This window comes from Phaethon aethereus (assembly GCF_964289735.1).
Source record: "Phaethon aethereus genome assembly, chromosome: 3".
In the NCBI taxonomy this organism is placed as follows: domain Eukaryota; kingdom Metazoa; phylum Chordata; class Aves; order Phaethontiformes; family Phaethontidae; genus Phaethon; species Phaethon aethereus.
The window spans coordinates 85,653,965-85,681,721 of NC_138576.1; the positions used below are offsets into that span (position 1 = coordinate 85,653,965).

General features: G+C 42.7%; 1 protein-coding gene across 1 annotated transcript; it reads left to right on the forward strand.

Moving 5' to 3' along the window:
• Nucleotides 1–956: 956 nt before the first annotated feature.
• On the forward strand, nt 957–25,840 carry GPR137B (G protein-coupled receptor 137B; the record flags this gene model as incomplete). Its single annotated transcript, XM_081998356.1, has 7 exons — nt 957–1,340; nt 10,063–10,112; nt 15,085–15,307; nt 19,114–19,267; nt 21,335–21,459; nt 24,126–24,250; nt 25,729–25,840. The coding sequence occupies exons 1-7, from the start codon at nt 972–974 to the stop codon at nt 25,838–25,840; spliced, it is 1,158 nt and encodes a 385-aa protein (XP_081854482.1). The 5' UTR covers nt 957–971.
• Nucleotides 25,841–27,757: the final 1,917 nt, after the last annotated feature.

The window sequence follows — 27,757 nt, forward strand, 5'->3', positions numbered from 1 at the left end:
CATGACCTAGAGATATATGAAGCATTTCCACCACGCTACAAATGTCTAAACCACTCAGTTTCAGTTCTCACTTCTCACCCCCGTGAGTCAAACCCAGCAGCCTGCCATAGCGCCTATTAATTTATAGATTTAATCCCAAGGGCACATCTGCACACTTGTGAGAAGGCGTGTCTGGTCAGCTGTTGCCACAGTGATGGCACAAATAGACAGCAACCAAGAAGAAAAGAACCTGTAGCTGCATGTACGCTTTGCTGAATTTGAGTATTTAGGGGGTTTTATTCTTATGTATGCTATGCTTGGAAGTCTTGATGTGCCTTTTCTCATGGAACGTCTTACGTTAGAAGAAAAAGAAAATACTGAATGTGTTAAATTTGCTGTGCAAATTGCGTATTTCCTTATAAACACAAAGGTTTCTGCAATGCAGAGCTGAACTGTTACAGTTTATTACAGTGGTTTGAATTTCATGAGTACTTTAAGGTGCTTAAAATTATTCCTAACAAAATGTAGCTAAATAAAAAACTTGTTAAATGGCAAAGAAAACAAAAAAATCCTACAAAAATACGATGTGGCTGCCACTGGGAAAATGTCAGGTACTTGCTTCTTTTAGAAAATAGAACATTACTTAACTAATTTAAAATCCAGATAATTTTCCTTAGGAAAAAAATCAGCAGTAAACCATTAAGGGGCTTGTGGATTTCTTTCATGAGGATGGTAAAGATTCGTGCACAAACATCAGCAAAGGGCAGCTTTCTGAGCTGTTCCCTGCCAATTGCTGACAAAGGCAGTCCTAATGAATCATTCTGAATTGTGATCATGTGCTACCAGCCCACAGTGAGCTGCCAAAGAGGAAGTGCAGCTTGTTTTCTTTCATTTTCTTGATTCCTATGCTGTAGGAAGATGAAAGGAGAAGGAGGAGGAGGCAACAGCAGCAGCCAAACTTAATAAATAATTCTGACGGTTCCTGATATCAAATGGAGGCCCCTGAGTGGGACCCACTGAAAAATGACACCCTTCCGCCGACCCTGACGCCAGCTGTCCCTCCGTATGTGAAGTTGGGCCTGACCATTGTATATACTGTTTTTTATTCACTGCTTTTTGTGTTCATCTACGTCCAGCTCTGGCTGGTCCTTCACTACAGGCACAAGAGGTTCAGTTACCAAACTGTCTTTCTGTTTCTGTGCTTGTTTTGGGCCTCCCTTAGGACTGTGCTCTTTTCATTTTACTTCAAAGACTTTGTGACAGCAAATTCTCTCAGCCCCTTCATCTTCTGGCTTCTCTATTGCTTCCCAGTCTGCCTCCAGTTTTTCACCCTGACCCTGATGAATCTTTACTTCACACAGGTAAGCAACAGATTTTTGTTTTATTAAATCTGACAGAATGGTAAAGCATTATTTTATAAGAATCATGAGAAGAATGTAATTTGCAAGTGTACCTTGGCAATGCAAAAAGCAAATTTCAGTTATTTAGTTGGGTATTTTAACTTTTGGTCTATATGCAAGTGATCAGTGTTACAATGAAACTGGAGCCCGAAGTGATCATTTCAGGAATGGCAAATAATGTATCAACTGTCTATTAAATGGTTGTCATTTAATTTAAAGGTTGGGGAAAAATGTATTCTTGAAAGCCGGACACCCAAATTGCCATTCCATTATTATTCCTTATTGTTGTTCTTGTTATTAGACTTCATAAACCTCCTGGCTTAGCAGACCAGATCTCTGCATGCGGTCAGAATTGTAATTTCTAATTTTGCTGGCAACCCCCCACCCCAGTTTTTCATTAAGTTGGCTAACATGTTTCTGAGTGAGGTTTCTGTTCTATCACTATCAAAACTGTTGATCGAGTCCTACTGTGGACCCAAATTCCTAAAATGCTCTGTATTACACATAGCAGTTGACTCTGGACACCAGTAAGTGCTAAGTGCTGTACAGAGATACACCCTCTATTTCAAGGACGTTGTGATGTAAAGGTAAATTAGCTGTATAGTGGGGTAAAGGAAATAGTATCTCCATTTCAGAAAGAGGTCTTGACAGTGCATCTGTGCTATGGACAGCTAAGAAGCTGTATGAGTTAGACTGCACAGCGCTCCAGGTTGCTGCAGTTAGACTTGCTTGGAAGTATTTATGGTGAGCTTGGGTATCTTGGCAGGGGGCTGCAGGTTGGGATATTGGTATGCTGAGGGAAAGAAAGGCTGCTGGGCTTGCTGAAGATCTTGCAGGAAGCTTGTGAGAGGGCAGGGACTGGATTCTCTATGTCCTCAATCCCACTATAGTGCCTGGAGCAGGAAGCCAAGCCTGCACCCAGATGACCCCTGTCAAAGTCCACTTTCCCAGTGCAGGGGTAGTTGGCCAGGAGAGCACCAGCCGGAGTGCTCCGGAGCACCCCCGGCAGTGCTCAGGATGCTTTGGTTGTTGCTATGTGCCCTACTTAGAACCAGCTTGGTGCCTGGGTCTGGGTGCTTCTGTAACACCTACGATGTGGAACAGTGCTCTGTAGTGATTACAGGCCTGTCAATTCTGAACAGCCTGGCTGGAGAGATCAGGCTGCTTGTGAGAGCTGCCATCCCAGAGCTGAAAAAGCAGCAATGGTAAGCATGACAGCTGTAAGAGGATCACTTGAGTTGTAGAGGGTATTAAATACTTAGAACCACATACACAGTTTTGTGCTTTGGTTTACTTCTCTGGATTCAGTGTCTGAAACACCTGCTAACTCACCCCAGTCCACTCCCTGGGACTTGAGATATATTAAGGGATTACAGGAACCTTTCATCTACATGCTACTCAAATCCAGCTCAGACATGTGGTGACCTATGCTTTATCCCATAGCTATTGTGAGAGTCATTTGATAATGGTGCTGTTCCCCCAGGTCAAACGTCCATCATCGCGCAGTCCATTGCCATCACAGCATCTGGGACTAAGTCATAGCCCTAGGTCAGATTCTTCCCTCAGAGACACACATAAGGCTGCTGTGGGAGTCTGGAGGCAGAATGCAGCATCCTGGCTCTTTGCCAAAAGCGGAGGCTGGTGTGAGCATAGAGTGGGTACAGCAGTCTGCACTCGGTGAATTGGAGTGCCAGCACTCAGGGGCTTAGTGTTGCGGGTAACTGATTCCTTTCATCTAAGGAAGATCTAAAAAGAGAGCATACAGAATGCACACATATGTCCTTTTAACTTATTTTTGGCATTGCTGTCTGATATCATTCAGGAAGTACAAGTCAGTGGTTGGAAACAGAAAACATGCTAAAGCTATTGGTTCTGCCTTTGAGACAATTTCTGCTTTGTCACCGTGAGTCCTCACGATCTTCTTTGCCCCTCTGTAAAAGAGTGTCATAGTTACCTGTCCTGAAGAGCTGTTGTGAGGATTTGGAAAAAATACTTGCAGGAGACTTTCAGAGTTTGTGATGTGTGTCATAATCTTTAAAGATCGTGGGCCACTGTAGACAGGCATATTATTAGTATTGTTGTTTGCTTTAGAGCTGGTTGCTCCCAGTGAAATCTCATCTCAAATACTCCCCAGCCAAAACAAAGCCTTAAGAAATAGAAGCACAGCCATTGTCCGAATATAACGTAAGACACAGAATAAGTGCACATATTTTTAATTCACTGTTATTAATTCTTTTCTTCTAACCATTAAAAGGTGGTTTGGCTTGAAATTCAGCATCTTCTTGAGACTGTATATTTAATGTGCATCTAGCTTTGCACAGTAGGCAAGCAAGAACTAGTGTGGAAGGGGTGGGGAGAGAAAATTTTGTTTTCAGTAATGGCTTATAACTTCACAGACCTGTTCAGAAACAACTTTTATTCTTTTTTTCTCTAGAAGGCAGGCAAGAAGGGTCTGCAGCTGTGTCTCATTGCATGAAAACTGTGCTATTTAACTGGTGCTTAGCTAGAGGGAAAGAAGTGATCTATGTATAGTACAGGGACAGAGGACTGGAAGAGATCTTATAGGTCTCTGGGATTTGCAGGTGTTTATTATCTGCTGTATGGCACCCAGACATGTGGCACTGCTAGGAAAACTTTTAGACAGAGATGTGAGAAGAAAAAGTGATTCCAAAAAATATTGCAAATCTTCCTGGTCAAACAAAAAACCTCATTTGGCAAGTGCCTGAGGGCATTTTTCAGAATAAGCACCTTTGAACTTGACATTAAGTTAGCCACAACTATTCTCTTTTTAATAGGTATCCCAAAGCAATGGAGGAACAAATTTAGACTGTATTTTATGTGTAGCAAGACAAATAAGACATCATGGCATGAGCACGGGAAGGGTTGTTCCCAGACCTGAGCATCACCATCAGCAGATACAGCAGCAGGAGCTGTAATGCACTGGGGCAGGTTGCTCAAGTGGGGGACCTGTGCATGAACGAGAAGTTACAATCAAAATAGTTTTGACTCGGAACAATTCCTGAGGGATCTTTGGATTAAAAGCCAAATTCAGGGTCTTTCGCTATGGTCTTGATGCCCTACTTATGGCAGAATAGAAGATATGGCAGGTGTAGATATGGCATAGATAATATTAGCTCCTCTCAGAAATCATACTGCACAAAATACATACAATTTCTATTCAGAGTGCTAAATTTATTAGAATTTATTAATTCTGTGTCTGTATTCATTTTCTTCTAAAGAAAAAAAAAAATAATGTGACCTCCCCTCTCAGGATACGCCTCTGTCTACTTAGAAATCAAGAAAGTAAATCTCAAGTGAACGCTTTCATAAAACAGTAGCCCCACACCGGCAAATAACTGCATTGTACCAAGCCAGAGCAGGTCCCTGATCCTGATCTATCAGATTGGGAGCTGAAGTGTGCATTTCCACCTACACAGACCAAAAAGCCCATAGATATGTTTATCTCACACCTGCAGCTCCCACAGGTTTATTTTGCTGCTTGATAAAGCAGAGACTGCAAATCAGCAAATAACATATTTTCCACTTTAACTGACTCCAGAGAGCGAGGATCCCAGGACTCAGGCACTCTTTTATTTATGTCCTGCCTAGCTAAATCTTCCCTGCCCCTCACAAGGGGAGACTGAGATGAGTCCTCAGGCTTTACAGTCAGTGCTGTGGGCAAAAGTGTAAAGAGCCTCAGGGAAATAAAATAAGTTGCCTTTTTTGGTGTGTGAGGGGTGGGCAGAGAAAGGCTTGCTTCACGTTGTCCTGTTTGCTTCAGACTTTACATTACCCCGGGGACCAGGATACAAATGAAGCAGGAGGGAGGCTAGAATGGAGGGTTACAGACTCAAAAAACAAGGTCAGGGCCAAAGACCGTGAGCTGTAGGGGATGCTGGAAATCCCAGGCCTCCCCTGTGGCCAGGCACAGCAAAACATTTGGTGGGCTGTAGGTTTAATCATGACTTGGGAACTTCTCCAGGACCTAGAAAACATGGTGCTGAGCTAAAGAACTGTGAGGCTGTATGGGTGGAGAAGGGCTCTTAGGCCGATTTACCTCTCCTTCCTCCTCCCTAACCATCTTCCCTTTTCTCTGGCATCCAGATTGAGAAGCTTAACCTGCCTCCGAGGCAGGGCTGATAAAATCAGGGACTTTCAAATGAAGAGAAATTCTGCCGAGTAAGACAGTTTAGAGGGGAGCTGGTCATGCTGGAAGTGCCTGGCAGGGCAGGGTAAAACCACAAGGTTTTCAGAGAGGTTACGTGTATCTCCGTGGAACTGGGTACGTGTTAGCTCTGGGAAGAAAATTAAGATAACTTCTCATCCTCTAATTATTTGGGACAGCATTTCAAAAGTAATACCACCAGTGAGAGAACAAAGAGGGCTTTTTATTTAGGAGAAATATTTATTTTTTAGTAGAAATGGATACATCATATTTTATAAAGCTTGTTATTAACTTAAAGCATGCTTTAGATGTACACAGAACTACACAGGAGTCTAACTACGGATGATAAAGCATCAGCAAATATGTCTGGCGTAAAACGATGCCCTAGGTATTGGATCTATAGGAGACAAGTTGCAACTGCAGACTGGCTGGCTGTCAGCATCTGACATGAAGAATGAGGTCATTTGACTTAGAAAATAATTTGATAGGAAAGCTACACATGCAAGTTTACTGTGGCTGCCAGCCCCACAATGGTCCCTCTTCTATCAGGACTGTTTTTACCAATTTACACAAGGCTGAGTATGATAGTGAGCCATGTTGCCCACGTCTGTAGACCTTACAAACTGTGTAGCATTTAGAGAGCAGAGGGAAAACTTGCATATTTGGCGGGATCTCATCCAAATGAAAGAATGAACATGAGAGAAAGGGGAAGGTGGGCCTGGGACTAGAAGATACACAGCAGAAGAAAGGTATGTGTGCTAATGGTGCGGGGCTCCGGGACTGCATGAGGTTGGGGCATATTTTAAAGGTGCAAAAAGAAGTTTGCATGGAGTGTGACAGAGGAAGAGAGGGGCCATAATGAAAGGAACTGGGAAAGAAAAGTACATGCTATGGTCCTTGTAGAATTTTTGAAATGAGAACTGGTAAATAAAAATTAACTTAGTTCCTGTGCAGAGGGCTAGCTTCAGACATGTGCAAGCACTTAACACACACCTGAGGCTTTTCGGTAAGCTGAGCTGCGGCTCCTGTAAAAATGAATTGATCAGCTAGCACTAGAGGTACAGTGGAGGTTTGTGCCAGCCGTCATGTCAGTTCAGCTAAATCAGAGCATGGGCTGAAAATTGTTCCAGTGAGATTTTGTTTTCCTTTTGCTCTGGGAACATGTGACTTGGCTTTGACATGTGTTTCATCGATACTTATAGGGCCAGAGTGGCTCCTGATTTAACTTTCAGAACTGTAGCTGGAACCCCCTTAAACTACAGCAGCCTGGTCCTGTCTGTCTACTCTGCTGTCCAGCAGCTCTGCAGATTTCTCTGCAACCGAGCTGCTGATGGGCTCCTGTGCCATGCCCACTGCTCCTCTGCTGGGGCCTGGTAAAATGTCTTTACGGTCAGCTATTTACATCAGTTCCTGCAATGGGAATTTTCCCTAGCTGCATGAAGGGCTTTTGGAGTCCTTTTGTACTGCTGCAGTTTTATGTGCCAGACATACACCTCAGGGGGGTGGAGGAGGGAGTGTGAGAATCTCATCTGAGGTTTCCAGTCCTTCAGCAAAAACAAAGCATCAAAACAGGATATTTCTCCTTTAAAGAACAAGGGAGAGAGGAAATACTTTGAAGAAGAAAAAGTAACCCTTTAGATATTAGAAAATAAGCAAGGACTTTCACTGAGTTTTCTGTATTTCTGTTCATCTTGGGGCTCTCTGAAAGGTCTTTTTAAAAAGCCTGCTTTCAGCTTGCTGTTTAATCTATTCTTAGGAATAGCCTGGTTTGCTCTGGTTTGCTGGAAGACTTGCTTAGATGACTCAGATATTGACTGGAAGCTTTCTCAACACTGTTGCGGGGAGGGGCCCTTGAGCAACCAGTCTCTTGAGCTAAATGCCTCTTAAAAGCAAAAAGCTGCACCCACGCACATAAGGTATATTGAGATCAGCTTCTGACATCCTTACTCCCACTGAACAGCCCTTTATTCTGTGACAATCTCATTGCTTCCAGCAAGGCTAGTCATGAGCTAAGGTCCCATCAGGGTTTAAGCAAAGGTGGCAGAACTTGGCCGCCTGTGTTTCTGTCTAGCAGTGAATTGGTAAGAATGTCCATGCCTTATACTGTAGCTTTCATTCTATGTAGCATCCATTTTCTATACGGTGATCATTTTTTCTTTCTTAATGATCATTTTGCTCTGATAAAATTCAGAAGCATTTATCGTCTGGGACAGATCCACCAAATGTAGAATCACAGTAACAGCTGTTTTGGTGATCTCCCATCTGGAGACCCTGCTGGATCTGCAGCAGGAACGTCATGTTTCGTTTTAGCCGAGTTATCCACGGAGCTTTTGCTGGGTAGGTCACCCTTGGACTGGTTTACGTGACAGGACCGCTCTGTGACATTATAGGGATGAGTGGATCCTTTTTGAGAAACCACAGGAGATGATATTCAGGAACTTTTGAATTCTTTGTGGACCCAGCACAATGCATTGCCCACTGCAAATTGCTTGTCTTGTGCAGTTCTTTGCACAGGCTCTGAAACTTCTGTTCAGTGCCACTCCTGAAAGCTGTCAAAATTAACGGTACAATATGTGTGAGTAAGTGCTACTCAGAGCAGGTGAGGATTGTGGAATGGCCCTAGAGACAAGTTTTACTTGTTTAGTTTCATTGAGGTCAGGAATCTCTTCCCTCCCACTTGCCCACAGTCTCTTTCAGAATAAGCAAGGTTGGCAATAAGTGTTATACAAAAAGTGTACGGGAAGTATTTTGAACCCCATCTTTTTTCTAAAAACTGACAGCCCCTCTTTGTGCACCACGGAAATCAAGAACATTCACAAGCCTCTTGTACCTCTCTTTTCAGTAGCAAGTAAGTAAAACAACCTAAAAACTTCTGAACTCCTGTGAGAATTTATGATCCAGGAATTTGGAGAATGAATCACAAAAATCTTCTGTAAGAGATACTGCCAGGGATGTTAACTATTTGAAAACAGGATCAATGGTTGCAGAATATTTTTAGATGTTTTTTCCCCAGCTTTTCAATTTTATTCTTGGCTAATTTTCTAGGGCCTGCTGAAAAGCTCAGTGTTTCTCTGCTGGTTCAGCTAGTGCTAAGCAGGCTGATGCATCACAAAAATAATTTCCATGTCAAGGCAGCTGTTTATGGTGAATAGGAGTTAAATGACAAGTTGTTCCAGGAGCACTGGAACAAGTGAAGCCTGATTTTCTCCAGATCTGTGTTTCATGCTTGACTTTGAGCTGTTTCCATAACTGAGGCATTTCTTAAGATACTTTGCTGTGCAGACTCTCTTATATTGGGTGATGTGTAGGATCATTATGCAGGGTTCTCCTCACAGAGGTCGTATATCAGATGCCTTTATAGAGTTTCTTGCTTCTGCTGGGTCATTAATTTTTAGGAAGGTGATAAAGGATCATGTCTTTGATGCTTCAAGTATTTTTCCATCAGTTCTCTGAATGGAGTATTTTAAGATTAGAGGGGGGGACAGATAAACAGGTTAACAGGCAGACACATGCCTACACATACATAGTGATCATGTAAGTCCTGTTTCCTTGAGAAAGCATGATAATCACAGCAAATATTATGCAAGCTATACTAAAGTGCATGCAAAACAAAGTTAAATGGATAAGGCAGGATAACTTGAGAAGAAAACAATTAGGAACCAACCCAGAATAAGTCATACAGCATGTTTTTTTATAATACTAGCAATCAGTGTGCTTCTGTGTTGTTTTAAATGAACATTTGTAAACTGAGTGTGTTTGGAAACTATGTTAGCTTGTAAAAAAGCAACGATGCTTTCCTGTAATTTTTTAAATAAATAAGATATAAAATATGCTAATATATTTTTGTATAATATCTGATGGTGGTTAAACACCTATTACTGAAATTACCTAGCTACATTGCAGAAAACATGTCAGTATTTTGTCTTTTCTGTTACAAGAAGGTAACTACTGGGCCTGAGCTATCTGTCTGTAAAAATACCTGTTGTTGTATAGTGAACAGGCAGTCAGCAGAAGCCAAATAATACCTCAGAGTAAAATAATGAGTTTGGTTCTCGATGGTGTCCTTTTGACTGTGTAACATATATCCAATTTCAGGCCAGGGTACTATGATGGGCTTGTCATGGGAACAGAGCATCTGACCCAATATGCCAGTATGAGCTGGTCTACGTGAGAGACATGTACTGTTAAGTCATGTAGCAGCCTAATAATTACTTGCCCCTATGATTATACTGGCATTGGTCCTCTTGTGAATACTGGTATAAAGGACCTTATTCCCAAGCCAGAGTAAGTGAAAATAATGGTGTAGACAATTTATATACAAGTGATCGCCTGCTGAGTGGTTTTAATAATTTGCTTAAAGCTTGCCTGCCACAGATAAGCAATGAATGCAAATCTGTTATGTAATGAAACCTATCATTACATTTCTTATGACCTGTGAGACAGGATTCCTGCAGATCACAGTGTTTTTCTTTACTTACATGTATCCTATGTTTGATGCAATATTTTTCTGTTTTGCAGGTGATTTTCAAAGCTAAGTCAAAATATTCACCAGAGCTGCTCAAATACAGGTAAGAGCTATACAAACATTTAATGTGGTAAAGAAGAGTAGCCATGGTCTTTGAGAAACGCTACATCTTTTATAATTTGTGGCATTCATATCTCAGCTATTCATATTTATATACTAATGTTTGATGATGATGGTTCTGAGGTCAGCTTCTTCCTATGATGTTTAAAAGTCTGTTATTTCCCAACACAAGCATGATTTTGAAACATTCATATATTTCAAAGGCAAGTATTTCAAATGCAAGGAGAAAACACTCACCCTGATGATTTGTTTAGAGGTTCCTAACATTTGTATTGCTAGGTGAATTCGGATCCGGTGTTTGGTAAAGGTAGCAGAGTGATGTATTTATTTTGACAGGAATGAGTGGGACTTGGTATGTATTAATCCGTGAGGTCAGTGGTAATAAAAGACTCAAAAGTTTTGGGAAGATGAGAGAAGAGTTGTGAAGGAAAAGAGCTAGAGAGAATGGATTCAACTTGGTGATGTGTTTGGGAGCTCACAGATAACCTCCTCTGACTCCATAGAGTTGAGGTTATATGGTAGCTTTGCATTTAGGTGGAGAGATTTGTTTGGGATGTTATTGAACAGGAGGAATTGTCAGGAAGTACTTGAAGGTTCCCCAAAGGGCAGTAATGTCCAGAAAGCTGAGGAAGAGCTCAATAAATTAATGTTTATTGTAGCAATGCTTAAAAGCTTCAGTCAGGCAATGTTTTTTGGAGGGGGAGGGAGAGAGACTCCCTCTCTGTCCAAAAGTACTATTTGACATAGTAATGTATCAACAGGTCAAATATTAACATTGTCCTTGCCCTGGAAAGTTTGTGATCCAGTTGGGTTTTGATGCAGCTGGAGAGGAGATGATCTGGAGCAAGTGCTTCAGAAACTATGTTTGGTATAATGGCACTACAGTGAGAGCAGGCTTGGGGTGGGCTGTGCTTGGGCTGGTGATGGTATGGCACACGCAGGGTGTGACGGCTGACTGAGAGATGTGGCCTCCATGCTGAACTGCAGCTGATGCAGAAATTGTCAGGATGGGAACAGAGAGGCTGCATCTGTTCTGGTGGCCACAGGAATGCTTTCAAGTTAATGGGTTTGTGTGAATACCTTGGCTGCATCCCAGACTGTAAGGGGCAAGAGCTGGATGCTCTGTGGTAAATACCGTGGCGTACAAATACATTCACCCCCCTTTGCACTCTGGTTTCTGTGGGAAGGAAATCCAGGAGTATGGGCTGGCAGACAAGCACAGCACACACCAGCCAGGTCCCCAAGCAAGCCCCCATGCAAATGTGCCTGCCCCTGCCAATGTGCAAAGAGAATGGCTTTGCACAAAGCCTGGGCTGCAGGTCAGGATGGTATAGGGCAGGTCTGTGAACATGTTCCTGGCTGGCTTTAGAGGTGAGAGGTAGGAGCTTTGAACCTCATCTGTTACTGATATTTGCGGCAAGGCTTTACTCCTGAAAACTCCTTGAAAATGTCTGTCTTCAAGAAAAGGGAGCTTGGGATATTTACTCAATGCCTATGAAGTGACTACATTAGCACCCTGCATGTAGTTCTTGGAGTGTTTGCGTTCCTAAACACTTATATATTGTGACTGGAATTACTCATGCACAGACTACCCTCCCCACAATAGCTCCATGTCCACCCTGACTCTTGCCTACTGCATTTCTAACACAGATCACTGCTGGATCTGGTCTAGCCTTTTCTCTCTCTCTTATTCAGCTCTGTTGGTAAAGGACTTAAGTAATATTTTGTTTTAATATGTTGATCTCTTAGCATGAATGTGGTTAGCCTGTGTAAAAGAGCCGTATGAATAAAGCTGACCTTGTTTCCTATCTTACGCAGGGCAATTGAAGTGGTGTAACAAGTACACACCCACAGCTGAGGTCTTGAATCTTAATTGTAATGGGCTAGTGAAAGATCATAGAATCACAGAGTGGATTTGGTTGGAAGGGACCTTTAAAGATCGTATAGTCCAACCCCTGTCCCATGGGCAAGGACATCTTTCATTAGATCAGGTTGCTCAAATCCTGATGGAGAGATGGATGATAGAAAGATGGGTGGCCTACAGACAGGGGCTGTACTTACTGAATTTGATTTTTCTTCACTGCTGAATGCTCATTTTTTGACACCACCCCCCCCCATTTTCTTTAGTAAGTATCAGACCGTATTGGCATTTCTCCAATAGATAATGGAAACATAAACAGGGCAACAGAGAGGTAGGACTGTGGTCTGTGTATTAGCACAGGTCTCAGAAATCAGAATCCTTTCAGATAGAGAAAAAATTGATAAAATCCTATCAGAGATCCAGAATGTTAAGCACAGCTATCATGATGTGAGTCACTGTGGCAAGAGCTCAGTGTGAAGCCTGTGCCAGCCCAACTTCATATTGAAACAGTCCTCTTGCACGTCTCCCTGGGCTTGGGGATTTCTTACAGTCACTGGGTTTGGATGAGGCTTGCTGTGCTGTATGTGCATGCCTTGTTACACACAAGCCTCAGACGCTGTATGGTTTTTGAGGAAACCACATACAAAATGCAGTAGTTTCAAACAGATTTTCCTGTTAAACAGGGCAACACGCACTGCATTCATCTGAAGTTTGATTTTAAGCTCAAAGGAAAATTTAGGGGTGCATCCGACACAGAAAGAACAGAACTCCCTGGCACGTGCCTTTCCTGGCCAAGCCAGATTACACAAAACTCCTTTTAAGGGACTATCCCAAAGTGGGGATTAGGCACAATAGTTTTTGAACAGTCACTGGTGCAATCTGGAAGGACCTCTTTGGCCCTGCTTTTCTATTTTCTAAAAAATACCATATGCTTATCATGCCTTTTAGGTGCCCTTGTAGTTGAGATGTAAGGATACATTCTGCCTTTAAGTGAGTTAGGAATGCTTTCTGCAGCTGCACAGACCCTAAAACTGCCCTGAGAGACACAGTCTGCATCTCCATCAGTGCTTATTCAGAAGTTCAGCAACAGTGCTTCTATTGTCAAAACAGGCAGCGTTTCCCCAGCCACATCATGTTATTACGTGGGATGGAAGATCATTATGTGAAGAGCTGCACAACTGACTGGCCATGACAGCTCACCCTGGCACATATAGGAGTGTGTGGGCATGAGAGTGTGACAGTGCTGGGGTTTTTTTTTTTGCTAAACTCTCTCAAGGAGGAGCCTGGCCTGGAAGCCTATAAGCCTTGCTGGTTGCAAGCCAGCATCAAGGGCATCTGCAGGATGCGCTGCAGCAGGAGGTCCCTCTGACTAAGATGAGCAAAAAGAGCATGTACTTACTGTCCTGCAAGCTGGCAACATGTAAAAGCATACCTTTCCTCGTAAGCCCGATCCCCACAAGAATGTTTTACCTGCACTACAATAGCAGAGCAGAGATGACACTATTAAAAAGACTTTGGGAGTGGTAGGAAAGGAAGACACATGACCACCACTTAAAGACTTTTGAGATATTATAAAAGCTGTAAATGTACCACCACTGCAACTGGAACTGCATTCTTCAGAGGAAGCTGCGTGAGAGAGGAGCTTCAGGACTGCAGTGCTTCCAGCATTAGACTGTGAGGTTTAAAGGAACTACCCCCAGCTGCTTATCCTAAAAACAGAGCCCTGCCCTAGAAGGTTAAGAATGAGCACAATCTTCCCCCTGAGAGGGAATTTCTGTGACTGGCAAGGAAAAGACAGCATCCTCACTCACTGCCAGATATAGCTGGAAAGAAGGGCATTGATTTCCAGGCAGGGACTTTTAGGCTTTCAGTTCTCCCTGTTACACATTTAAAAGGCCTCAAAGGTATACCCCTTCCTTTCTTGCGCTCTGAAAAGAAGCCAGCTTTTGTAGCTGTGCTCATGCTATCCCAAAGGGGTATGAATGTGTGAAAGACAAAGATCACCATTGGGTAAAGTATTTTTAAACAATCAGAATAGGATTCCTCAGGGACAGTCTGGATGTTTATTGTCAGCCAAGTTCAAAGTTCCCAGCAGGCATGAAAAGCTGTGGCCAAAACCTTTTGTTCAGTGACTGCAGAGTATGGCCCTTATCAGTAAGTATGACCCTTGGTCAGCAATGATAATGGAGTAAGCAAACACCTGAAATGGAAACATGCCCTTTTTTTTTTTTAAAGTGAAAAGCTCCACAGCTGTGTGTAGGAGTAAAGAGGAATTAGAAGCAGCTTTCCTTGAGTATGTGGTATACTTATATTGCAGGTGTCAGTGCTGGGTAGGTGGGGGAAAAACAGATGAAGAAAACCAGTTCAGCTCTTGGGCTTTTGTCTGTCACATTTCTGTTCCAGCTCTGCTCCTGTGGTGTGCAAATGAACCCTTTGCCTAGCATAGATGGCAAAATGTGAACCCAGAATCAATATGCATATTTAAATTTCTTGACATTTCTTTCAAGAGGTTGCCCATGACCAAGTTATGTAGGAAAAGGGATAGAGAAAGGTCCTGGGGAACCAGTAACTCAGTAATTTTTCCTACTGTTAGACACTTCCCCAATTTAATATGATGGCAAACATCAGTGGTCAGTGATGCTTCTCATGGCAGTGGTGATGTAGTAAAACCAGGGTCAAAACCAGCCTGTTCCAGGAAACTTGGCTTTTTCTGAGGTTTCTCCTGTCAGCGAACAGTCAGAGGGTTTGTGCTGTATATGAAGTGCACGCTCTAAGAAAGCACATGTGTGTTTTAAGTAGTTTTTAAGAACTGTGCTGTTGTATTTCTGCTGCAGACAGTCTTCCATGTTTTGCTGCTTGATATTAGTTTCTTTACTTACAGCTTGTTGTGTAACTGTAAAAACAGGTTTGAAATGAGCTAAGTTAATCTCTCCAGCAATCTGGAGCACTTTGGTTTGTGCTTGGGCAGCTGGTCACTCTGTCACCTATGGCCGCCCAACACGTGCAGCTTTCGTAGCTCAGAGTGCAGCTTCCATCTCATGACTGACACTTGCTGAACAATGTCGCTAAAACTGTTTTCTCCTCACTCTCCCAGGTTGCCACTCTACCTGGCTTCTCTTTTCATAAGTCTCCTCTTCCTCTTGGTGAATTTAACATGTGCAGTACTGGTGAGGACACAGAATTCAGAGAGAAAAGTCATTGTCTCTGTCCGGGTGGCAATTAATGACACGTTGTTTGTGCTGTGCGCTGTTTCACTCTCCATCTGCCTGTATAAGATTTCCAAGATGTCTTTAGCCAACATTTACTTGGAGTCCAAGGTAAGGTACATTTTCAGTTCTTTTCAAGTACCTTCTGAGAGACAAGGGCAGTGCGAGGCGAAGCCACACAGTTCTTTAGATAGATCCCCTGAGAGCTGGAGGCCCTAAACGTCACAGCTTGCACTTGGCTGGTCATCCTGTTCAATATATGAATTAAATACTAAGTGGTAGCAAGGGTGCTTTTGGCTAACAGCAGTGACCCCAAAATATGTATTTTTAAGGCAGAGTTTACAGAAGTTATTGGCTGGAGTTTCTCACAGCTTTTTTCACGTGGATACTGCTTTCTCCAGGTCCTGGTTGGAAGACCATTTAATTTCAGTACTGCTACATAGAAATAGTATTGGTACATACTTTGGGATCCTTCAGCTTGTCAAATTATTGACTGATTAAGTTAACTGTTTAAGGTACCAGCACGCTGAAGATAAACCAGACAGAGGAATATGAATCTCCCTTTATACATTTGCATATGGTCCTATAGATAATGAAAATGTATTTTTAAAGACTTAATACATTGTAATTTAGCCAAGGGGGGGAGAAGGGGAAAAAAGTCTCTCCTATGATTCTACAAAATGTTCTTTAAAAAAATATTGTTAGGTTTACAGCTTTGGACACATTCAGTGGTCAAGGCACTGGGTGGTATCACATAAGCATGCAGTCTTTATTGTAAAATCAGTGATGATGTTTTGTATCTATAAATAATGAAATGGTGCTTTCAAAGATCCTTGCATTTGCAGTAGCTAGTTACATCTTAAATTATTAGTTTAATCAATAGCACATTACCATTACCGCAACAAACCTTTAAAAATGTTAAGTTTCAGCTGCTATTTAGAAAATCTTATTAAAAAAAAAATTCCTCTCTCCATTTACTTAATCAGATAAAAGGAGTACTTTTCCTGTTTAATCAAATCTGGCTCTACTGCACAACAACTGAAAGCTCAGGGCTGAATAGAAGATTTAAAAACACAGCTTAGTTTGTTTTGTTTCTTTCAAGCCTGTCATTTGCTGACCAAAGAGCATGGGCAATGGATTATTTTTACTAGTAAAAAAAGTTTTTCTATTGCTGCAAATCACAGAAGCATAAATCTCTGTAGGAAAGCAGTGTTAACCTAAGGGAGGCTTTGGTAGATTACTTTGTTCCATTTCCTCTCCTGGAGGAAACCTGATCTTTTTTACTTCAAGTTACTTCATAAAAACAAACTCTAACATTATTGCAGACAGGAAGGGACAGGACACCCATCTGATGAAAGTTTGAATGTGGAAATGAGAATTAAAGAGCGCTTTGCTCCTTTCTGCTGATCTGAAATGAGAGTTCCTCTGGGGACTTCCAGCAGGATTTGACTGCACATACTTAAGGATACAGATGGCTGGAGCTGGCAGTGAAAACACATCCTGGTTTAATCTGCTACTTTTGTGCGGGAAAAAAACTAGCTAAAGAAGAAAAATCCATTCTCTGCAGTGATATGATAGAAGTAGTGTTGGAGACAATGCGCGCTCTGCAGTGCCTGTAGATACGCATTGGTACTGGCAGCCTTTTATTTGCATCCCCCGTCTGCTGGCACCTATGTTCTGACCTCATGTGACACGCACTCACCTCCATGACCTGGAGCAGGGGGCCATCCTGGTTCTCTGTGCCAAGACTAGCATGGCACAAGGAGGTGCACAGCCCTGCCCTTAGGTGCCGACTTGGGCCAGTTCTGTGCTGGCCGGAAGCATCATGTAGTGGGACACGCTAACAACTTGGGGCTTCCCCTCTCTTCTATAGGGGCCTGTGACTGAAAAAGGATTCATCTGGCTTTACTGTTACTGCTACGCTCTCCCTTCCCCAATCCACTAAGTAGATTTGACTGGCTGCAAAACCAGGACCCTTTCACCCCTTTTTTTGTATTTTGTGGGATTGAAGTTTGTTAAATCTGCATCATATTTAACTATTAAAGAATGACAGCTATGTAGGGAAACCTATATAGGGAAATTACTACCCCGTTCTGCTCTTCACTTCTGCTATCCCCAGTCTGTAAATGCCACTGAGCTGGGATATGGTATGTGTCAATCAGCAGCTTCTCTCTCCTCTCTCACCCTCAGTTTCCATGACAGCAGCAGTGACTTGTTAGTACCAAAGGAGAATAGAGAAGTGCCTAGCAAACATTTCCTCTTTGTGCATTTCCTGCTTGCTGGTCTTGCCACGGCTTTCATCTCTGCCTGCTACGTATCTGGCTTCTATTCCCGTAAAGCAGCAGGCTCTTGGCTCACTCCCAGCATGGCTGCAGGTTATGGCCTGGTGGACAGTGGTAGTTCCAGCGTATTTTAAGCAGGAATTCAGAAAGATTGACCGCACTGGGGATTTTGTAATACTCCTGAGCCTGGCTGTTTCCTGAATCAATACTATTTTTCTGGGAAAACAGGCAACCTAGTTTTCTGCAAGCTTTCCTGACTACTCCCTGAGTTCTTTATTAACGCTCACCAGGGAGTGGTGCAGACAGAGGAGCTGGGTTGGCAGAGCTGCAGGGACAATAGTCACCAGCATGGGTGAGCAGCGGGAGGGGCTGGTAGTCTCCTGAAGGCCAGGGATTCAGGACATGGTGACCTGGTGACTTTCCTAGTCACTAGCTCTTCTGTTATGTCTGTGCTCTAACTTGCCACAGTGCTTTGGACCTGTGCTCCTTGGAGGCACACCTGGAAGCAGAGTTTGTGAGTGGAGGGAATCCACTGTCTCCTGCACTTGGTATGAAAGGTCCTGGGAGGAGAGGAGCAACTTCCCTTTTGGCCCCTCTCTCACATGGATGAGAGGAGCCATCCTCCTGCTGTCAGTCTCTGCCAGGAGAGGGAGAGGGCAGGGCTCGTGAAGCAAATGACTGCAAGGTATTTTGCTCCCCTTAAAGCATGCAGAGCTTTAACCCATCTTTATTCCTTTAGCTGTGCAAAGCACTATTCCAGAGTCAGCTGCATAGAATTTACTTTGAGCTCTTCCTTCAAAGTCAGTCCCATTTTTGTAGATTTGCCTGCCCCCGTGATCCAACTCACACTGATACCTGTAGCCATGGCTCCTGGATTCCTTACTTTCTTGCTGTTGCAACAACTCGTGTGCTGGATTCTCCATCCCCCACAGTGACCCTCTCCACCTGACACAGTGGTCAGTTGTCTCACTTCTTCCTGACGCTGGATTAGGCTCTTTCCCCTGCTCTGTCCATTTTTCTCTCTAGGGCTTAAGGAACTGTTGTGATTTCACACTTTGCAGTCTCATTCCTCCCCTTGTGCCCACTCACAGACTGCCCTGCCATGGTCACTCTGCCCATAGGCCGTGCTTCTGCTTTTGTCTCCTCTGTGTTGACATTAGGTAAGGCAGGATGTTCTTTTCCTGTCTGTGCCATGTTTAACTGCTGACTGTTACAATCTGCTCTGTACTTAGGAAATAGGTGCAAGCAGTTGTAAAAAGATGCCAGGTTGCATCATGCTAGCTAGCCAGCATCTGATCCAGGATGCTGTATAGCTAATGCATAGCTGAAAGATGGATTCTCTTGCTCCATCTGATGCCAAGTGTAGTCCTTAGGTGTTTTCATTGCTCTAAAAATAGCAATTGTACAGTAAGTTGTAGGAATTAGTCGCAGCCCATGTTGGTAAGGCCTGGAACTGCTACTGTTGCCTGGAAACCACTGTACTGATAAAATACAGGAATATACATAGTATAGGATATACTGATCAAAGAAGGGAAAAGTCACATTAGGCAGAGTAGCATGACAACCCTCGAAGTCCATGCAAAGCAATGTTCTTGACAACTTATGAATCATAACCTGTTTTTAAATCTCTTCCAGGGCTCATCTGTCTGCCAGGTGACAAGTATAGGAGTGACTGTTATCCTACTTTATACCTCACGAGCCTGTTACAACTTGTTCATCTTATCGTTTTCCCAAACCAAGAAAGTCAATTCTTTTGATTATGATTGGTACAACGTATCAGATCAGGCAAGTATGAAAATATTTGCTAGTGAGAAAAACTCATTCTATATGTGATGGCTGATTTCCTAAATGCTATGAGAAGAGGAATTAATATATTAAAATTTTATTCTTTTTTATTCAATGCACTAAGACTGTTGTGCTCCAGGAATACAAATTTCTGGTAATGTCAGCATAAGGAAGTAAAAACCCACGGTGCTAAAAGAAAGAAGTAACCTCCAGCTAAATAATTACAAAAAATTTCAATCTTTTATTTACTTTGGTTTTATTCTTAAAAAAAAAATCCTTGTATTAAAAAAGAAAGACAGGTGTTTTGTCCATTAGAAAGAAGCTACTGTACTTGGAGAAGCAGAAAAACAGTACTTGATTCCACTGAAATGCTTAGTTCTGAAGTCATCATCAAATCTCTCATTGCCATCCAGGGCTGTAGAGTTATTTACCTGAATTCTGTCATTAGCGTGATACCTTCTGCAGTTTGAGGATAAGAATGTGATTCTTCCTAACCTTTAATTGCAAGTAACAATTCAGATTGAAAACTAACAGTGATAAAAACACTAAAGGAAATTCTTCATTGAATATTATGGAATTATGAAATCCAGCTCCTTTCTCTGCTTTGAAGCATGTAGTGCAGTCCCAGTAGTTTTCCAGCTCTGTCAAGGCTGGGCAAAATGGCAAGCCTCCGTCTGGACCATGAGTACATTTTGTTTGGCCTCAAAATCCCAGGCCTGTGACATCTCCCCACCCTCTCAGCAAGCAGCTGCAGACCAAAAGCAGCATTCCCAGCTATGCAAGGGCCTTTTGTTGCCAGAGTGGCCAAGCAAACCTGGAGCCATTAATAGTTTTCTGTGGAGCAGTAGATAAAACTGTAAATAAGAAGTAGGTAAACAGTAGGGTAGGATTGCTCAGAGGGCCTCATTAGGAGTTAGTTGAGTGGGATCTGTCAAGGGACCACTAATCAATCCTGCTGCGGTGCAGAGAAGAGGAGTGCAACTAGGTGGGTGCCACTCTGTGTAATTAGAAGATCCAGGTTTAGGCAGAAGGGCACGGGTTGTGATTCATCTCCTGAATCAAACGCCTTTCCTCCTGTGGCTGGGGCCTGGAGTGTTGCTGCTGCTGACCTCTTGCAGGGGGCACTTCTTGTGCTGATTTCTACAGCCTGGAGTAACAGGCGCTGGTGCCTTATGGCCAGAATATTTGGTCCCTTTTTCCCCATGGAGGTAGAAGTTGTTCACAGGGAGCGCACTGGAATGCTGTAGGCCTTAGGTCACTACTACTGATTTTTGAACATCTGGTTGGACTTGCAACATTAGGGTTGCCTGGATTTTGCCTGGGGTAAATTATTTGAGCCATATGTAACGTGCCTGGAACTGAGGAGGAGGTACGCAATTTGGTACCAGAATCAAAAGTCACTTTTAAGAGTACAGACCAGTGTTTGCAGTGTGGTACTGCCTCGGGTCACCTGTCAGAAACATTACCCTTTTCTCTTCTGTGCAAAACAAGTGAAAGGATGGGATTTGCCCTCTGCAACTATGGTGCAGGGGCAATCTAGAGAGAAATTCAAAGCTAATACTAGAGTAACAGCATGGGTATGCAAACTAACAGTTTGAAGGGATCCAAGCCTTAATTTTTAAAAGCCACATTGCCAGCAAAGCCCTTGAAGACCCGGGTATTGATTGTTGCTTTACATATTATTCCCAGCTGGAAAAGGACTGGAAAGCTAGTTTCTCATTACCTGGATTTGATCACTTGAACAAATGGTTGCTTGCCAGGCTCTTAGACTGAGAAGACCTGCATTAAACTTTGAGTTTGCTGAAGTAAAGATAGCAGGAGGAGAAGGAGAGAGGAGGAAAGGTAGAAGGAAAGGGAAGTCATGTACCCAACAAGATAGCATATTGATTTTTCTTAGTATGCCTTTAGTCATTAGCCAGGTTAATCTGGCTTTACTGGATGGAATTTCTGGCTGTTGTCAAGCATTTTAGCCACTTAAATATAGATCTTCATAAGAAGACATGTTGCCTTTTGCACCTTTAAGTGAGCTGCCATCTTTATTTTAAACACTCTTTGACTTTTCAACAGGCAGATCTGAAATGTCAGCTGGGAGATGCAGGTTACATAGTGTTTGGTGTGATCCTTTTCATCTGGGAGCTCTTGCCTACTTCCTTGGTTGTGTACTTCTTCCGTGTCCGAAACCCTACAAAAGATCTAGTAAGTGGTATTTGTTAATGTATTATTTGCCTTAGCCCAGGCAGGTCTGGAGGGCTCAGCTTCTGAAGGAGCGTTTGCTTCCTTACATTTTGACTTCTATTTTAAAATGTGTCCTTGGCAGAAGAAAAGCAACCTAAACTTCCCACTACTTGATGCTAAGCCCTCATGACAGAAACTCGTCATTTTTACGCAGAAGGAAGTTAAGGTGTTTCTCAGTTTACGTTAAAAATCAGGAACCTTCTTAAATGTAGGGACATCTTCCCCTGGGGATAATGACTTTATTGGAGTCAGTGGAAAAGGAGTTTTTTATACAAAATTGGGGTCTTTCATCACATTGCAGTGAACATGGTTGTGTGTGCTAGCTGTTCAACAGTACACATGAAAGAATAGATTTAATTCTTTCAGCCCTGTACCCATTGAATTGTTTCCATGTCAAAGACCAATAGCCATAATAAGCACTTGCTGACATTTTTGTTTGCTGTTTCAGCAGAGCAGAGATTAAGGTGTGAGTTGTAAGGGTAATTCCCTTTAAGTATCCTTAATATCTAAGTAGTTCACAAGTAAGAGAAGCAGTTAATAGAATAACTTTTTAGAGAAGGCGATGTTTTTTATTCTCATGTGCAGATTTCGGAGACAGTGATACAGCCAAGCTGAACAAGGAAGTAACAAATCCCCACCTCTATAAAGCCCTGCCTACCGTTCACCTGTGATACCTAACATCACACTAAGGAACCCCTTGGGCCCCAGTGTTTATCACCAAAAAAAGCTCAGCCCCGCTCCTGCTTAGGAGTTAGGCAGGACAACTGCAAAGAGAGAGAAATGTTTTAAAATACAGTCCGGTGGTGCTACTCATCTAAAAAGTGACCACAGGGATATCTCATTTTATTTAAAGTGAGTTTAATAAGGCTAGACCTGGTGGTCAGGTTTGGATAGTGTGAGAGATTCACAAGAGAAGGAAAATACGGTATGTGGTCTAATCTCTCCTTTCAAAAAGACTTGGAATCCTACTCAAACAAGAGCTCAAATGGAGTCAAACAGGCAGAATTCTCTCATAAGTCAAAGAGCACTGCAGTAACACATATAACGTATTTTTGCATTGTGATTTGCAGAAAGCCTTAAATCTCCCAACTTCATAAGGATACAGTTCAGAAGAGCCAAGAAGTGATATCACTTCTTTTACGGATACCTTTTTTAGGGTAGACGTTATCTGTCAGAATGGATAGGTCACAAATATTTATGCTAAACAATATCATGGTGAGAGGAAAACTGGAAACAACAACGTTAGAAAGAAACAAAAAATGAAGAGACTGTAGCAAGGCAAAACGGAACTTCAGTGCAAGTATGCCACAAGAGGGAGACCAAGGGCCACAGAACTGTAGTCTGATGTGTTCAGCTGGCTAACTGTTATAGCAGTTAAGTATCAAGTGGTCCAGTGGTTGAAAATACTTGGCCAGGAACGATGGGGTTAGAATTAAAACAAACCCTCTTTTAGATAAAAAAATCTTAACAACAATTCTGATTTAGTAAAAATCAAAAATGTTCTTTATTTTTAATAAGGAACAATCCCAAGAAATAGTTGTTCTTTGGTTTTACGTTTCATTCAGGACTGCAGAAACAAAAAGTTTGATGAGAGGCAGCCTTCATTCAGCACTGTTCAATTGTAAAGCTCCACTCAACAGACGATTAGAGCCTGGAACGAGCTGTCTGTGTGCTTTGGTGCTGACACAGGGTAACTGCAGTGCGTGGTTCTGTGCCTCACCATACCTTCAACCAGACAAATGTTGGAAATGGGGAGACAATGGAGGTGGACCTATTTTTAGATCGTCTATGTCCAAGTTATTTAACATCTGAAAAATAGGCGGAGATTAAACTGCGCTCCTGCTTAAGGCCAAGGAGAAGATGTCATCTGGGCTTATCCACAACTGCAGGGAACCCTGTTCTCTGGGGATGGAAGCAGTGGATCAGTGGAAGAGGCTCAGCTGGGTCCTGGATGTGTCTCTGCACTGTTTCTGGAATCCAGCTGACCTTTTGAATCTTGTATGTTTTCTGTTTTGATTCATAGGGAAATAAAGGTTTTATCAAAGGACCTTTCCTTGGGATTTGACCCTCACAGCACTGTAGAGCAGGTACCAAAATTGCTCAGAGACGTCCTAAGGGGCTTTTCAACTGTGGTTTCATTAAGCAGGATGCCAAGGTTCTGCATGGTCGGTTCCTGAGGCAAGGAAAGTAATGCACCAGTAGGGAGGGTTACAAATGTGGGTGGTAAAACCAAATCTCTTTAGCTGTTTCATATCCTTCAGCCCCTCAGCTGCCTCCCTACTGCTCACTTCATGTCACATTTGGCTAAAAGCGCAATGTGTCCAGGATGGACAGGACTTCAGCAGAGAGGTTAAATGCATACTGGAGGGTGGGGTGGTTTCATAAATGGGTTGTATCTGTTAGCTAGAAGGAAGCAAAAGGAAAAGCCATTAAGATCAGTAGACTATCACCACACTGGTGGAGTGTAGGAAAACACAAAAATACTTCTGTTGCCTACAGCAAATGTAAAATTGTCTGTTTTATTTCGGAAGCCAGGAGGTAAGTCTGCAGTGACTTCTAAAAGAGGTCAGACACCAAGCAGTTTATCTATCTGTCGCCAGTACTGACTGAGGTTTCCCTTCCCTCAGGCCAACGCAGGAATGGTCCCAAGCCACGGCTTCAGTCCCAGATCTTACTTCTTTGACAACCCTCGCAGATACGACAGTGATGACGATCTAGCATGGAATATTGCACCACAGGGGGCACAGGGCAGGTGAGATACAAGAACAGAAACTGGAGGAGGAAGAACTCTCACATGCTGCAGAAGGCTAATCTATATGGTCTAGCTCCAACTGTTGCACAAATTCCAGGGGGTGAGAGGAAACAAAGGGGGAAGCAGAAGTGGAAGGGCAGCACCGAGTGCCTGTAGGGATCCAAGGGCCCCATAGAGACTACAAGAACACAAGAATGAAAACGGTTACGTAATTTAAGAATTGTAACAGCATGCCTCTCGCTGAAAAACTCAGGTCAGATCTTTGGGTTGTACATTTCACCACTCTGTTTCTTTCAAGAGTGGACTAAGAAGTGCCATTTACTAGTTTAAGTGTGTGAGCAAGGCAACCTCGAGAAACAGCTGTCTCCCTGTCTTCAGGGAGAGCAGGGAAAAGCTCAGCAGTGCAGGCAGCAGCCTGCAATGCTGGTAGTGAGAAGCCTCTCAGCTTCAGTTGCCCCACATGGGCTAAATCTCTTGGGGCTTACCTGAAATGAAGGGGGCATTTGCTGACAGCTTATGTGAATCCACCTAACTGCTGGAATCCCACACAACCCAGAAAAGGTGCAAAAAGCCTGTTTTCTCTCTGTTGTGAGCTTTAGGTAGGGATTCCTTTCCAGGAAGGAGCAGTTCACAGCAGGAATGATAGCAGCCAATGCAGAGAAGGAAAGGCACTGCCAGGACACTATCCTGCCCTGAAAAGGGGCTCAGTTGTGTTAGTCATTTGCTGCTCCTGTACCTGCGCTACACTAGTAGTAGATTAGTGCACTCAGTCATCTTACAATGAAGGCTAACTAACTTGCTAACTGTAGCTAACATACCCAGATCTAGTTCTTGTCAGTCATTTAGCTAAGATCATGTAGCCACTGTCTCTGAGCCCAGACCAAGATTCAGAAAAGTTGGATATTCACTATTTACAGTTGCCAATCACCCTACCCATGTTAGTTTTTCACCAAGTAACCAAACCCACGGAGGAGGTGTGTGCCAGGCTGGTATCCAGCCTCGAGCTAGAGGCACTCTCCCTTCTGCACAGAGGCATGAAGGAACCAGCCATGGGCGTTGAGTCATGCCGCTCATGGGAGCAGAGGCAGCGTGCCAGAGCTGCTAACCAAGTACCGGTCCCTTGTATGTGGGCACAGGAGGTTTGGGTCCGTCACTGACAGGCCCTTGCAGTGCTAAGGCTTGGCATGGCTTAGCAGCACCGCTTCGAGTTCTTTCAAACATCTTCCGGATTAGGAAAGCAGAAAGGGGAGAGGCCTTAGTGAACTAGAAGAATCAGGCAACAGTGAGTTGAGAACACTTGGGACAAAATAATTGACAGATCAGAAAAATAAATAGCAGCCTGAACCCCTGGTTGGGATTTCTTTCATTTTTGCACTTCAGCATGAGAACTGCATCTATGTGATCGCACTTTGTGCACATTCACTAATGTATCTACAGAACCAAGCTGCCAGTCACTAACTCTTCGGTGTTATTTTAAGTTTCTCTCCAGAGTACTACGAGTGGGGCCATCAGAACAACAGCTTCATGGCTTACATAGGATCCCTCCAACAAGATCCAGCACTCGACACAGACCGGCCAAGCCCTATATAACTTCACTCAACTACAGCGTTCTAGGACATTCCAATATTAAACAAATGTTCTCAAAAACAAAGCTTAGCAATTTTTCTTCACCTTTTGGTTTGTAGAAGTGTTCCTATGCACAGATAAATGAAGAACTTGTCTTTGTCACGAGCTTTTCATAGTTCAAGGAGAAGTATAAGCTAATAATTTAAACTTTGAAGACTGTTGTAATTAATACCTTGTTCTAAGCCATGGTATTTCTGGCTTTGAATAGAGTTGTTAGAGGGTATAATTTAATCATTTTATGCTCATTTTAAAAGAGCAAATTTCATGAAGTGAAATGGCATCATTATTTTCTAAGTATTTTTATTTTTACACTGCATATTAAGTTAGAAATACATTATTATGATGAATACACTGTAAAAACATGAATGGGTTCTTCAAATGCATGACAGCAGCGATTCTTACATGCACATAAAAGCCTGTAAGGGAAAAATATCAACCCGATTAAATACTGTCTTTTCAAGTTACTGCTACCATCTCAGAGCACAATTTACTCTTTGGATCATCACTGCTTACTCAATGTGGCAAGATGGTTGGAGGCTAAAAGTCACCTATACTGTAGTTATGATCTCAAAACATGCTGCATTCTTCTAAGAAAGCAAGAAATCCTATTTTCTCAGCAGCTATAGGGACAGTCCCAGAATGGTAGTGAGGAGCATCTGCTGGGGCTGGAGCATTGTGAACTGCAAAACAGGCTGAAAATTTGTGTTTGAAAAAAAACATTATGCAATCATGTCTATCAATCAAGTTCTAGGTATATTATGTAGAAGAGGAAGTCAAATACCTAGCCAGGGAGACGGACACATGTAGCAGTATGTACTTACTGATTAAAAACCTAGGAAGTGCAGTCTGGGAATAGAACAAGAGCCAGGAACACATAAAGCAGAACAACCTCAAGTGGACCTAGACGATAATTCTGCATAACTAGCAGAAGGTCAGCAAAGCTGTGCTTCAGCCTTGTATGTTCAGGGATAAATTTGGTGCTTTGTGGTGGAAATAGTGGATAAATACCATTCTACTATGTGACATATGCACATAGCAAGCCTAAAGATAATTAATACCAATCTAAGGTGAGCAGGAACCCTAACTCTACTTTGGGTCTTTTTATTGTGCCCCATACTGACTGGTATGCTGTACTGTGAAGAACTCTGCACCCCCAGTGTCTCTTTCTCCTGCCAGTCTGAAACAAATACTGTAATTCAATCCACATTTCTCCAGGAGAAAAACGTATTTCTTACAGTAATCTTTACTTCTACAGAAGTAGTTCATTTGAGGTATATTACAGCATTCCAAAATGGTGGACAGGCTTGATGTTTTCCTCATATTCCACTTCAGGAAGAAGTACAGAATTCTTGCATCCATTTCACAGAGGATATACAGGAAAAAAAAGAAGGGATGAGGAGTAGATCTGACCAGGTCTGCTTGGAAGCTGACAGCACGATTGTGCTACACACATATGCCAAGTCTTCCACAGGGTCTTTAGTTTCTGGGGCCTTTGTAGCAAAAGCAAAGCACAAGCCCTGCCTCTGGCAGCAGCATAACCCACCCTGCAAACTCTTTGCCCTCCAAAGCTTCCATTAGTTTCTTCCCAAGTGTTCGTTGAAGGAAAAGAGCCCATTAAACTATCAGCCAGAGATCAAAAAAAAACCGGTGCCACGGGGCTGAGAGAAGAACAAATTTTATTAAACCCTTTGGAGTACAAAACTGCTTGAAGACCTATTGCAAGAAAAGTCTGCAGGAATTACATTTTCTTCACAGTGGATATAGCTGCACAGCAAAAATTTAGTTATGAGAATTCTGCGCTTAAAACAAGCTTAATCCCTATGCCACAGTATCCATGCAAAAAAACAGAGTGACAAGCCAGTATAACCAACCATAGTGATG